Here is a 14,065-nt window from a genome sequence, read left to right as displayed (position 1 = left end):
ACATGGATACAGTTGGTTGATCGTTCCTGGCTTTCCACATGTCGTCATATTCCAACTTGTTTTCGTTTTCCCACCCATCGTCGGCTACCGCATACATTCGACAGCAAAGGCTGTACAAGTAGAAGGTTGCGAACAGAAACGATAGAAAGCAAACATATCACTTTCTTTTTACAATTTTATACGTTGCCGGCAGCAAAGTGATAATTACAGTATGCTGCCTTCGAGCAGCATTCCCAAATCCCTGAAAATCTACGTACTACGTGGAGCAGTATGTGTACGGACCGTCGAGATGAGTACGCAAAAGATTCTGTTTTGAAACGGTTGGACATAAGTCGGAAACCGCAGGATGCCAGAATAAAGGTCATGCAGTGATGGTGTTGTGTCGAACGGTTTTGGACCATGAGGTGGCTATTCTTGAATTTACAAGTACCTATGTGAAATTTTGTGGTAGTTGCTACTTAAAACTGGCTGTACGTTCGTGTAGTTTGAGTTTGTAAAATGCAGACTGTCGCCAAAGAATGACAAACATCCGAATTTAGAGACTAAAACAGTGTGTAATAACCGTATGAGTGCAACGCTCAAGGAACAGTCAAGGAAGGTGATTATTATTATATTCATTGCATGTAAGGAACCCATGACCTTTGGATAGAAACAACCCAAAAACCAGTATAATAAAAACCGCTAACGTAATATCATATAACATGACTACCTATAAACTTGGATTTTGATTGGAAAAGGCTGAATTGTGCAGTCATTCGCAGATGCACTCGAAATGCGACCAGACTACACAAGCAAAACAGCGTCCACAGCGTAATTTTTACTAGCAGTAACGCCATACTGCATGGGGTCTGGGACAGGGATTGGCGCTAATGTATTTTGAACAAACTTGAACATCAGAAGTAAACTTTTGCAGATTAGCGATTTACGAGTATGTGTGTGCTAACAAGTTATTGTTAGAGCAGAAAAGCATGAAACTATCAGACAGGAATTTAAAGAAATGCGCTTGCAGATCGGTAGTAAAGGGCCGACGGTCAGTGCGGTGAAAGTGATTGTTGCAACTTGCGCATCGCGGCGTTCGAGCAGGCTAGTCTTTACTCTTTAGTCATTGATACAGAAGACTTCTTTCCGGCGCAGAAGAACAAAGACAACATATTTCACCCAAAGGTCCGACCAATCGATAAGGTCCACCATAACGTCGCAGATTCGAGCAGATATCAGAAAGGATACCCAGTATAACCGGCCTGAAATGCTCGACAGATCAATACCGTCGTCGTGCACCTCGGCCCAGAACAACTGTCGGAACGGCAGGATCATTCGCCGGCACTGCCAAGCGATAATCAAGCCGAGCAGGGCTAAACCGGCACACGGGAGAGTCGCCAGGAGTGAGCCGCATCCCGCCGCGTCAACGGTGTAATAATGCCACAGTACATAGAGAACATGCCGCCAGAGCGCTAAGAAAAGTGCCGGAAAATAAAACTGGACAATCCCACTACCGTCACCATGTAGCATGTCGCCGGTACGGCAAACAGGAAATAGAGATCCAGATTCACCTTCAGATCGTCACTCTCAAAGCAGCCCAGAGATATCTGTGTATTCTCCCAGAGATTCACGGCCGACAGGAACCACTTTCCGCGCATCTTCCGCACACTGTACCACAGCTTCAGAGCCATGATTAAATCGCCCAGGGAGAAGGCGAAGCCTAATCCTTGGAAAACGGGAAGAAGCTCCAGGAGCCAACGACGTCTGACTGGCTGAAAACCAAATTGTCGTATTATAAATCAGCGCATCGGCAAAAAAAACCTGATTAGGAAGTGTTACTCTGTGGGGTTTATTGAAGCCATTACAATTTCAATTTAAGGCCTTTTTTCAAGAAATTGATAGTTGCTCGGCTCCGTAGGTTTTTAATCCGTAAGATTATGATTAAAACCATGTTTTAACAAACTCATTTCTATTATTTAATTGTAAATGTACTGTAGTGATTAAAATTAAGTTTCTAAAGGGTAGCTTAAAATCGATAAGCAGCTGATAAAGATAATATGCCTGTGATTTCCGCTCCTTACTCTCGGTAAAGAAACGGGTCGTCAGCGTAGAGTGGTTAATTTACATGTTACCTGTACGGCTGTACATGTCTCTACTCGAGAACTGCGCGGTGATTATACAGCTGCGCATGCATATGTACTCATTATGCTTGCAAAATAGAAAATAATTTTAGTTTCGTGGCTATGGCTAAAAATTTACCTGTATAAACAAAATAGTTTTCAAATAAATATGCAGATGCATAGTAAGCATAAAGGGTCCATAACGTTTTTTGGGAGATAACCTTTGAAGGTTGAAAACGTACCTTTTCCTGGTTTTCTGGCTCCTGGCTTTCACGCTGTTCCTCAGACAGGGCTCGCACAACACCGATGGCAACAGCGGTAAAGAACATCAGGTTGCGGGCAAAAGATAGCAGTGCCAGTTGTCGAAAAAGGGGCCTGAAACGCTTGGCATACGAGTTCTTATCCAGAGCTCTTCTCATCACATCGTCAAAGGAAAGATCCAACGTTGGCAAATTCCCACACGAGCGTGAGCGGATAAAAGGCAACAGCTTCGGCACATTTCCGATCGTTGAGTCATCCATGGTTAATAACGCTACAGGCATGGCTGAAAAACTACTCGAATTTCGAACAAATTGTGTAAAAGCCGAAACAACGATCAATTTATGAAAACAAATGCAATACTGTGCCAACACGGTTTCTTGCAACAAGTCAACAGCCAACAGGCAACAGAAAATCAATAAAACTGCTGGAGCGAATACCGCATAATACTGTGTTTTCTTTGGAAGTGCTCCGTGCTAAACTGCATGGGGCGATTACAGCAGGCGGCAAACATACGTCAGATCTAGACTACAGACCTTATTTACAGCCCTCTATTTAATAAGTACCGGTACAAATACGGTCCTTCATATGTTTTCAAACTTCTCTATGCAGTTGCCCGAATGAAATTGTCGGATGACACATTTTTCTGTACTACGTCTACTGGCTGGCAAAATTTACCGGATGCACCATCCCAAGCGAGTTCAAGGCATGGCTTGGTTTTTCACCCGATTTTGATTTCAAACACTTTATATCGTAGATTCCAGGGCACTGTGTACGCAATTTTCTTTAGTTCGAGCACCCGCGTCGGCTGCGGGTAATACACCTAAGATCTATGCAATGCCACGCAAGCGACGCGAGCCCCTTTTTGGTTTCAGTATATACAGCTTAAGATGATTCCAACAGTACAAGTATCAAGGAAAAGGATTCATATTATAGGTAGGGAACCGGTGATCTGTAGAAAGAAAAAAACCACAAAACAAAATAAAGAGCTGCTAACGCAATAACACTCACCTACTGTATGTATCTATAAACTGTCACATGTACCAGTATTTTTACTTAAAATTAAAATGACTGAATTTTAAAGCCATGTGCGTCCAAAATGAGGATAGCTTATAAGAACTATTCTAGCCAGAGTCCACAATGCAATTTTTAGACAACGATAACGCTACTGCTTGTGGTTTAGTATCCGTGTGTATCTGTAGGCTATAGGGATTGCCGTGCGTGTAAGTACTGTACTCGTATTTAAAAGAAGAACACTTTTAAACACACGTACACTTTTGTAGATTGCGATTGTGCTAAAAGATAACTTTTTCAATAGACAAATATCAAGCGATAAGTCATGAAAGGAATAAACTTGCAAAATTGCAGTACTGTAGGTACTGCAATTAACGGTCTTTAACGGTCGGATCGGTCAGTGGAATCCTCAGACATCTGGATTCTGGACAGAGGTTGGAGCGTGGCTCGTCCTTAATCATTAACACAGGAAACTTCTTTTCGGTGCAGAATGTCAAAGACAACATAATCCATCCAAAATACCACCCAATCGATAAGGTCCCATAAAACGTAGTGCACCCGGTAAAAAAGCACATAACAATTCCGGTGTAACCGATATATGATGGGCCCGATCGTGCTTTCTAGAACACAGTCAATGTCGACGTCGACCCAGCAAATTTGTTGAAAAGCCAGAACCATGCGGAAACACTTTCCGGCAGTTATCACTCCGTACACAGCTAAACCGATAAACGGAAGAGTCACCAATACCAAGTCGTACCCCGTCGTGTCCACGTAATAACCATGCCACAATATATAGGCAACGTGCCACCAGAGACTGTAGAAAATGTAGGGTTATTGAACTGCACGATCGCAACGACAGTCACCATGCTGCCGGTGGCGAGTATGGCGAACGTTGAGTGCAACACCATACAGGCTTCCATGAGCATGGTTTCCCAGCAGCCGGCAGGAGGCCGGCTGCTTCGGCACACATTCACTTCCGACAGGAACCAATGTCCACGCAATTTTTGCATGCTGCACCACAGCAAGACGGCGTTGACAAAATCGGCAATGGAAAGTGCACAGCATCCTCCCAAAAGGTATGGGAAAGCTTGCAGGAGGAACGGGCGTCCGTCTGGCTAAAAAAACGATAGTTGTATCATTTTTAAGTCAGCGCACTCCTAACGCTGAGGATGGAATGAACCGCTCAATACGGCGGATCAGTAAGGATTTCGTTACGGAACACTAACGCTCGGTTCGCGCTCGTTTCTCGGCTAAGCCGATTACGAAAAAAACCGTACTTCGTTCAACCCGCAATGGACACTTTATAATCGGTAGCGAATGAAACCAAATAGTTAGAAAAAACAGCAGCAAATCGGGCCGGTAGCCGAGATGCGGCTGCGTACTCAAGGTTACTTGGTAAGGAAAGCAATCGATCAGTCTGCTTAGCGCAAACAACCATACAGACACATGGCTCTACTCCTAAGATGGTATCAGCATAAACAAACCGTCACCCTGTCGGCTCCTCATCCTCAAATTCACAAGGATAAACGCAAAGAAATTTTTTCTAAAAATATCTAAATGTACAGTACACTTGGCTACAAAATCGCTGTATACCAAACTTCGAAGGGTATGCTTTTTTATTTCACATACAAAAAATACGAGTACAACCTTAACGCGTACCTCCTCTTCTTGATCTTCTGCTTCCTCATGTTCCAACTCCCCGACAGACCGGGCTGGCAATCGCATATATTCAACAACAAAAGCTGTAAATAAAACCAAGTTGCGGACAAGAGACAGCAGCGCCTGCTGTCGTATAAGGGGATTCAGACGCTTGGCATACGAGCTCTTCTCCAGAGCTCTTCGCATCACATCGTCAAAGGCTGGATCAAACGTCGAACAATCACCACACGAGCGAGAGCGGTTAAAATGCAATGCGTATGGTACATTTTGGACCGCGGAGTCATCCTTGGTTACTAACGCTACAGGCATTTCTGAACTACTGGGATTACGAACAAATTTCATGACAACCGAGCAACAAATAAGCACTAAAATGCTAAGAAGACGATGCAACACGAGTTGCTGCAACACTTGCCTGCGGCAAATCGATAACGCCAACGGAGCGGGTCCCATTTCTTAGCAGATACTTAAAACAGTGCATACATATCTCACTATGACGTATGCTCGCTTATTGACCGTCAGAATACATAATGAATTGTTTCCGATTTTGAGAGCTATTTTTCTTCTGCATGATTCTTCGTGTAAAAACTTTCTTTTCCAAAACTAAAATCTATGAAAATTCTAGATGTCTTGCTTTATTTAAAAGAGTTCCGATTAAACACGGTTGACTAAATTTGGGCGCTCTTGGGTATAATTTTGTAACAATATGTGCTTCATGCAGGCGTACTTTGGTAGCTTTTTTCAAGGTCACGTCTTCCGGCTTTGGAATTTTTGCCGTTAATCGAAATGCGCAGAGCACTCACCGGTGACTCGTATGACAACATGGCCCACCAAGTGATCCACTGTGTACCACAAGCGTACTATACAAAGTTCGCATATAAAATGTGTTACCTATATTAGGAACACCTCCGACGTAAGTCTTGTGGACTACTTTAATAATATAAAATCAACTGCGTGAACTATTCATTTACGCCGTGCAACAGCTTTTTGGCCCCCAGAGCATTGTTTTACAGAGGTCCTCAAGTAGATCGGCTTATAAAACCAGCACAAGGGAGGAACGAAAAACTCGTCGTCGTGAAACGCTTTACTTCTCAAGTTTATCCTGTTTCCGGTATCGAAGATTTCTCTTAAGATTTTCCCCGTTTAATGGTAGTAGTGCCCGGCAGTTTCTCTATAGAGCCACAGAGACATGGCTGGTTGCTATGCATGAGGAGAATATCTTGGATTCCTGTGGCACACCTATCTGTACAATTAAAGTACGTGCCATTGTAATGAGTGCAAGTAGTTCGCCGTAAGTGGTACCCTCTAAATATTAATGTTATTGTTATCACACTGTACAGTGGCCAGCACGAAATCCATTTCGGCTTGCTGGGCCAAAACTGCTAAATCAAAATGTCACGTGCCGAGATACAAGGTGTTACTAGTACTTCTACACTGCGACAGCTTACGCGGTTGTCAACACGGCTGCCGAAGAAGCATACGTGGACCGAAATTGTGTGAAGTTTTCACAACTTCAAACAATTTCAACCCATGATCACCATAACGTGTTTTAGTATAATCCAGAAGTAATTCGGTGAAGAGAAGTAAACTGATCAAAATAAAATTCAATTGTTGTCCTGCTAGCGCAATTGTAATTGACCATGTCAGGAAACAGAGTCACATGCATTTTGATTTAAAAAGACCGAAGCACCAGTACCGAAGCCATTTTCCAGAAGGACGCAAAAAGAGAGCAGCGCAGATTACGCAAACCAACCAGTGTCGTCGCTGCAGTATTTAAACAGCGATAAAACTGCATGCTGCTTGTGGTTTGGTATCCGACTATCCGTATAGGCCATACTCTAGAGATTATCGGGCGTGCACACCGTACAGGATTTTGTCATAAAACGCTTGAATATCAGACGTAAGCTTTGGTAGAATAAGATTGTGAATGCATTAACAAAGAACTATTTTAACCAGAAAATCAGCTAACGATTGATTAATCAGGAAAAGATGAACATGCTAAATTCGCGTCTCGTGAACTGTCGGATCGGTGAACTGGAATCCTACACACCGGGACGGACGTCTGAGCGTCTGTACTTTATTGGCTTTAGTCGTTAACACAGAAGACTTCTTTCCGACGCAGCAGAACCAGGACCACATACCCCACCCAAAGGACCGACCAATCGACAAGGTCCACCAATACATAGCAGAGCCGATGCGAAAGTGCATAAGAAATCCAATGTAACCGGCCTACAATGCTTGACATATCAAAGCCGCTGACGTTCTGCACCTCGGCCCAGAACAGCTGTCGAAATGGCAGAATCGCTTGCCGACACTGCCACGCGGTATCCAACCCGAGCAGTGCTAAACCGATGCAGGGGAGGGTAGCCAGCAACAAGTCACATCCCGCCGTATCTACGGTATAATCATGCCACAGTGCGTTGACAAAATGTCGCCAGAGAGCGAGCAAAAATCCCGGGTAATAGAACTGGACGATCGCCATTGCCATCACCATGTAGGCCGTGGCCAGTATGGTAGACAGGAAATATACATCGAGACGCACTTTCAGTTGGTCAGTTTCATAGCAGCCAACGGAAATCTGTGTGTTCTCCCAGGGATTCACGGCCGACAAGAACCACTGTCCGCGCATCTGGCGCACACGGTACCACAGCAATACAGCCATGGATAAATCGAGCAGAGAGTGTGTCAAACCTGCTACTTGAGTGATAAGAAGGAGCATCAGGAGTAATGAAGGTCGTCGGGCTCCCTAAAAAAAGGGTAGTCTTATAATTATGGAGTCATCGTTTCACTAGGCAAAATAGTTCAAGAGGTTTGAGGCCTTTCGATCAAGATTATGGTTAGAGAACTTTCTCTAAGAAGTTTTATCTCCTTAATCGGTAGTAGTACTCAAGCAACGGCTGCAGTAGTCTGATTAGTGATAATTACAAGTTACATGTACAGAGCACTGCACACAGCTTTACTCTAGGAAACATAACAAACTGTATTACAGATACAAGTCTCCGCGTATGCAAGTATTGTTCCTGTCAGCTATTGCTAAAATTTACATGCGAAACAAATATTTGCATAAACAAATATTTGTAATCAAATAGCCAATAGGTATGTAAACGCACAGTACAAATGCACAGTAAGCATAATATTTTGGAGATAATCTTTAAAACCTGAAAGCCCTACCTTTTTCGGTGTTCCCATTCGTGGTTTTCGTCTTCGTTGTCAGACAGAGCTCGCATAATTTGGACGGCAAGGGCTGTACATAGTAGCAGGTTCCGAGCAAAAGAAAGCAGTGCCAGCTCGGATTAGAGGCTTGAAACGCTTGGCATATGAATGTTTCTCAAGAGCTCTTCTCATCACATCATCAAAGGCTGGATCAAACGTGGAAATATCACCACACGAGCGAGAACGGATAAAATCCAGCGGCTTTTGCACATTTCGGACCGTTGAGTCATCCATGGTTACTAATGCCATGCAATGAATGAAGAACTACGATTTGGGATCGAGAAATTTTATGACAACCGCAACGAGAACCAGATACAGATACCGTGCCAACATCGCTCGCTACAACAAGTTAACAACCAACAGCAAATCAATAACACCGGCGGAGATTATATCATGGTATATGCTCTATTTCTTTGAAATGCAACCATATTTAACTGCATCATTTGCATGACGCGATGGGCGCAGGCATTATATTACAATGCATATCTAGGTATTTACTACGCACAGATACGGTACTTTTCATTAGAGAACACGATTAGCACATGCGAGAATACATTTTAGTGATTTTACATTAGCAAAATCTAACACATTTTACAATGGCTCTATGGTATTTCTACTTATTTAAAATGCATTTTGATACAACCTCCGGCGCCGACTAAAACTCGCAGGCATCGTCGCTTAGTTCTGAGGCACATCAATGCGGTTTCCTTTGCGACTGTGGTGACAGTGGTCTATTATGGTCTGAATTGTTACAAATTTCCCGAAGACGTCGTTGACCGCCAGTGCACAGTAATCTGTTTACGGCTCGACAAAGGCGTGGTGAAGGGAAAGGATCGCAGAGGAAATATGGATATTGTCGCGACAGGATACTAGCGTAGAAGAGGTACTCTGGAGAGCAATGGCGGTCACAACGTTTTCAGTCGACGCCATCAACGGATGTGTCCGTACGCATCTATATGTGTCAAAACGGCGTGACTTTGGTTAGTATTACATGATTGATTATTTGAAAGCCTTGTGCAACACACCGTGCATTATTTTTTTTCAAAAAACTTGAATATCAGACGTAAGCTTTGTTAGATTATCAAACAAATAATATTTTAATAGAAAGAATAGCAATTAATTAATCAAAAAAATTAATAATGCGTTAACAAATAATCATTTTAACCAGAAAAATAGCAAACGATTAATCAGGAAAAATTAAACAGGCTAAATTCTCGTCAAGTTTTGGAGTAACGCATCGGTGAACTGGAATCCTAACACACCGGGACAAACTGAGCGCCTATACTTTATGGCCGCTAGTCGTTAACACAGAAGACTTCTTTCCGACGCAGCAGAACCAGGACCACATACCCCACCAAAGGACCGACCAATCGACAAGGTCCACTAATACGAAGCAGAATCGATCCGAAAGCATATGGAACATGCAGTCTAACCAGCCTGACATGCTCGACAGATCATAGCCGCTTTCATCCTGTGCCCCGTCCCAGAATATATGCCGAAACGGTAGGATCGTTCGCCGACACCGCCAAGCGGTAATCAAGCCGAGCAGAGCTAAAGCGACACATGGGAAAGTCGCCAAAAGCAAGCCATATCCCGCCGTATGCACGGTGCAGTAATGCCACAATACATAGATGACATGTCGCCAGAGAGCCAAGACAAATCCCGGTTAAAATATCTGATTATTGCCATTACCAGCACCATGCATGTCGTGGCCAGTATGGCGAAGAAGCAGTGCAGTTCCAGACCCGCTTTCAGATTGTCACTTGCACAGCAGCCCGCGGAAATCTGTGAGTCTTCGCCGAGATCCCATGCTGACAGGAACCACTGTCCACGCATCTTCCGCACTTCGTACCACAGCACTACAGCCATAATTAAGTCGCCGAAGGAGAATGCAACACCGGCTCCTTGAACGTCAGGGAGATGCTCCAGGACGAATGGACGTGTATGTGGCTAAAAAGCGACGGGCGCATATTATTAAGTCGGCGTTTAAATAAGCAAGAAAATTAAAGAGATTGCCCTGAGTGTTTACTGAACCGATTAAGAACTTCTCAAGCAGTCAAGCTCAATCTACTTTCCAGAAATGCTGACCATGTGCACTCATAATATAAGAATGCATAAATAAACCGAAAAGCCACCGCGTTTGTAAAAAATATATACTGGCGCCACTGCTCAAATTTATACGCATAGAAAGTTTTTACTTATACCATTATACGCACAGTACACAATGATTCTCCATGGTTGTAACTTTAGGGTTGTACAGCCATACTAGTTTTCGGTGGGTATCGGCTATCGCTAAATTGTGGAACGTCAGAAACGTACTTTTACCTGGTTTTCACGTTCCCTGTTTTCATGCTGGCCACCAGATTCTGATCGAGCTCGCATTAGTCGCATAAAGTCGACGGCAACAGCTGTGTACAGTAAGTAACAGGTTCCGGGCAGCAGAAAGCTCAAACAACTGATTCCGACTGAGTCGTTTAACAATCGCCAAACATTCCACATACAACTTATGCAATGAAGAGAGTACCAGCTGTCGTATCAGGGCTTCAGAGGCTTGGCATACGAGTTCCTCTCGAGGGCTCGTTTCATCGTACTGTGAAAGGCAGGATCAAACGTCGATAAGTCCCCATAGGAATTAGAGCGGATAACATGCGGCGGTTTCTGAAAATTTTGGACCGAGGAGTCATCCTTCGTTTCTAACGCTACTGGCATGGATGAAGGCTGATTTACTAATCGGGGTTTCGACGAAATCTGTTCTCACCAAAGCAAGAATCAAAATGACATACGGATACGGTTTACGGTAGTTTACTGCCTACAACAGAAAATCAATAACACCGGCGAAACGACCACATACATGCTCTTCTTAAATTAGCCAATGCTACCGTACTGCAGTGCATATGAGTTGAGAGCTTGACGTCGACGACACAGTAGCAAATTATGAAACCATAATATAAGTATGCTTAAAGTGAGCAATACACATGTATCATGTATGCACTACCGCAACAAGGCACGTCTGCGGTTTTGGTTTGGTTTGCGACTTCATCCCACTTTACATCCCACTTCACTCTAACTTTCAAGCGATTAAATGCGTGGAAGCATTCGTGCAGCGCCAGAAAACGTTTGCACAAGACCGCAAGTAAACAAAGTTGACAATTACTGTATATAAGTACAAAGTACCGTGTCCAGTGAAACGGATTCTCCAGACGGGCTGACTTAACTTAGCTGTCTGGACGTGATTTACCAAGGTTCCATCACGATTTTGCCCAATAGTGAACCGAGGTCACTATTCCTCGTACAGGTTTTCGATGAAGTCTTTATTTCGGGAAGGGTGGCTTCTATGAATTTCCAGCGTTTTGTGGAGGTTTTATCGACCTGCATTCTAATGCTCGGAAGAAAATGTCGCGTGTGTCCAAGTGCAAATTAGCCAGTGTCCAGGTGTAATGCCCAGCGAGTGTCCACGATGCAGTTTTTGATAGACTATTAAACACTTAACATTAATCGATAAAACATTAAAAGAAATGAGCTGGCAGAACTGTTGCAAAGTCGCGAACAGTAACTGTTCGCGACTATTAAACTGTTCAATAGTTTAATAGGCGAATGGAATCCTAGCACATCGGGACGAACATTCGAGCGTTTTCAGTGGTTAACACGGAAGAACCAGGACCACATATACAAGAATCGAGAAACAGCAGAACGCCGTGCCGCCAGATCGCAGGGCCAATTCGTTCATTCCGGTTAAGAAACAGAGCGGGCAGCTTCCGATAAATTACGGTGGGTATCCCCAAATTCCAGCTGTCATATAAGAGGTTCTACATCGTTCCTTAATGGCCCCGTTGCCGGTAACATTACATACCATGTCTCCTCTTATCAAATGCTAACCGTACTGCGGCGCATGACTGGACACGTCACACAGGCGGCAAAATCTGGGTACTAATTTCGTTGTACTTAATACGTAAGAATACGGTTTGTCAGTCTCAATTTCCGCGGTTTGGGTTTGATTTGCGATTCCATTCCGCGTAATGGTAATGCAAAAGGAGAAAATAAAATTTCAAATGTATTTGCTTTCGTACTTTAGACGAATTAATGGTTTTAATATGCAAGAAACAGAAGGAAGGAAGAATCTGCATGTAACCAACGGTGAATCGGAAAAGAATTTTTAAAAGGATAAAAGAGTGAAAGCGTTCGTTCAGATGTCGTCTGAAGGTGTTACCGTTAGTAATGCATACAGGCAATGTTGTCCACAGTGTCACAGACGGAGTATCGACAGATTTTCCCGATGAGAAACACACCTGACGTACACAACAGAGAATTATAATTACTGTATTATTAGGAAATTGCACATCGAATATACTGTAAAATCAGCTTGAAGAACTGTCGTAACGCGCGGACCGACCGGATCGAAAAGAATCGTTGCACATCGGGGACACTTGAGGCTAGTTTTGGTCATTATTACCGACGATTTCTTGTCGCCGCCGAAGACCAAAGACAACATCCACATAACCGACCAAAATGAACGACGGTCACGCACAATGTGGCGCACTCGGTAGCGAATCACAGGCCAATTTCTGTATAACCATCCAATCAGGTTCGAGCCGTCCCACACATCAAAGGCAACATCGACGAGCATCTCCTTCCAGATGATTTGGCGAAACTGCAGAATCAAGGGACGGCATTTGCGAGCGATATTCAAGCTGACCACCGCTAAACCGATACACGGGAGGGTAGCCAATAACAATGCCTGTCCCGCCGTATCCAAGGTAGAGTGATTCCAGAAGATGTAGACAACATAGAGCCAGAGATACCAGAAAAACTTGGGATAGTGGAACTGGATAATCCCCACGACAAGCAGCAGGCCGGCTGTGGTTTGTACGGTGTAGGCGACATGCTCCTCCAGGTACTTTTCAGCACATCACTTTCATAGCAGCCGATGGAAATCCGCGTGATGTCCCGCAGGTTGGCTGCCGACAGGAACGACGGTCCGCGCATCTTCCGTACACCGTTCCACAGCAAGAATGCGTAGAATAAATCGATGAGGGAGCAGGCAAGAGTTGCTCCCTGAACAAAAAGCACATACGCCAAGGGGGACAGAAGTCCGTCCGACTGAAAACAGACAGAAATTCTATAACTGAATCAGCGCTGTTTTTTGGTTTTTACTAAACGATGCAGTTACTCTAGTACGGATGCGCAGCTACCGCAGGGTACACCACGCACTGTTGTTCTGACGGCTCTTGCCCAAATTTGAACGTATAACAGGAATAACATTTTTTTAAATAATTAAATGCACAAGACAGAAAGCTGTATTATGCCACCCAGAATATCCTTCACTTATGAAACTACAAGAGTACCTTCTTCTGGAGCTGGTTGTCAGGTTCCTGGTTTTCACGCTCATCGCCAGTTCGCACTCCCATCAGTCCCCTAAACTGGACGGCAACAGCTGTACATAGGAGCAGGTTGCGGGCAAAAGAGAGCAGTGCCAGCTGTCGAATAAGGGCTTGAAACGCTTGGCATACGAGTTCTTCTCGAGACCTCTTCTCATCACATCGTCAAAGGCAGGATCAAATGTCGACAAATCACCACAGGAGCGAGCGGACAAAATGCAACGGATTCGACACATTCCGGATCGCACAGTCATCCTTGGTCCCTTTCGCTATTGCCATAGCTGAAGAACTACTCTGATTTTGAGAGAATTTCAGAGTTCAAGAATGACAATGTCACGACTATGCAACACGGTATACTCGATTCTTATGTGAAATCGAGAACAGTTCACTAAAGTTTCCGACAGTCGAAAGTGAAAACTAGACAAGTAGCTGTCGAAACGGGCGGTGGCC

General features: G+C 44.0%; 2 protein-coding genes across 2 annotated transcripts; both read right to left on the bottom strand.

Annotated features, from left to right (window-relative positions):
• Positions 1 to 1,098: 1,098 nt before the first annotated feature.
• On the bottom strand, positions 1,099 to 2,655 carry LOC129599857 (uncharacterized). Its single transcript, XM_055498198.1, has 3 exons — positions 2,342 to 2,655; positions 1,494 to 1,751; positions 1,099 to 1,323 (listed from the first exon to the last, which is right to left on the bottom strand). Exons 1-3 carry the CDS (start codon positions 2,639 to 2,641, stop codon positions 1,099 to 1,101), a joined length of 783 nt encoding a protein of 260 aa, XP_055354173.1. The 5' UTR covers positions 2,642 to 2,655.
• A 1,052-nt stretch (positions 2,656 to 3,707) lies between these two features.
• Positions 3,708 to 5,364, bottom strand: LOC129599863 (uncharacterized). Its single transcript, XM_055498203.1, has 2 exons — positions 5,031 to 5,364; positions 3,708 to 4,486 (listed from the first exon to the last, which is right to left on the bottom strand). The coding sequence occupies exons 1-2, from the start codon at positions 5,337 to 5,339 to the stop codon at positions 4,109 to 4,111; spliced, it is 687 nt and encodes a 228-aa protein (XP_055354178.1). The 5' UTR covers positions 5,340 to 5,364; the 3' UTR covers positions 3,708 to 4,108.
• Between the last annotated feature and the right edge of the window lie 8,701 nt (positions 5,365 to 14,065).

The sequence above is a fragment of the Paramacrobiotus metropolitanus genome, unplaced genomic scaffold (assembly GCF_019649055.1).
Source record: "Paramacrobiotus metropolitanus isolate TYO unplaced genomic scaffold, Prichtersi_v1.0 Parri_scaffold0000156, whole genome shotgun sequence".
NCBI classification, from domain to species: domain Eukaryota; kingdom Metazoa; phylum Tardigrada; class Eutardigrada; order Parachela; family Macrobiotidae; genus Paramacrobiotus; species Paramacrobiotus metropolitanus.
The sequence above is the reverse complement of the archived record's forward strand: the minus strand, read 5'-3'. Positions and strand labels throughout refer to the sequence as shown.

Coding starts and splice junctions, on each gene's coding strand:
- LOC129599863 (XM_055498203.1), bottom strand. CDS start 5,339: ATGCCTGTAGCGTTAGTAACCAAGGATGACTCCGCGGTCCAAAATGTA. Junction 4,487..5,030: donor CAGAAGATCAAGAAGAGGAG/GTACGCGTTAAG, acceptor TCGTTTTTTTAG/CCAGACGGACGCCCGTTCCT.
- LOC129599857 (XM_055498198.1), bottom strand. CDS start 2,641: ATGCCTGTAGCGTTATTAACCATGGATGACTCAACGATCGGAAATGTG. Junction 1,752..2,341: donor AGCCAGAAAACCAGGAAAAG/GTACGTTTTCAA, acceptor TTTGGTTTTCAG/CCAGTCAGACGTCGTTGGCT. Junction 1,324..1,493: donor CGACATGCTACATGGTGACG/GTAGTGGGATTG, acceptor ATCGCTTGGCAG/TGCCGGCGAATGATCCTGCC.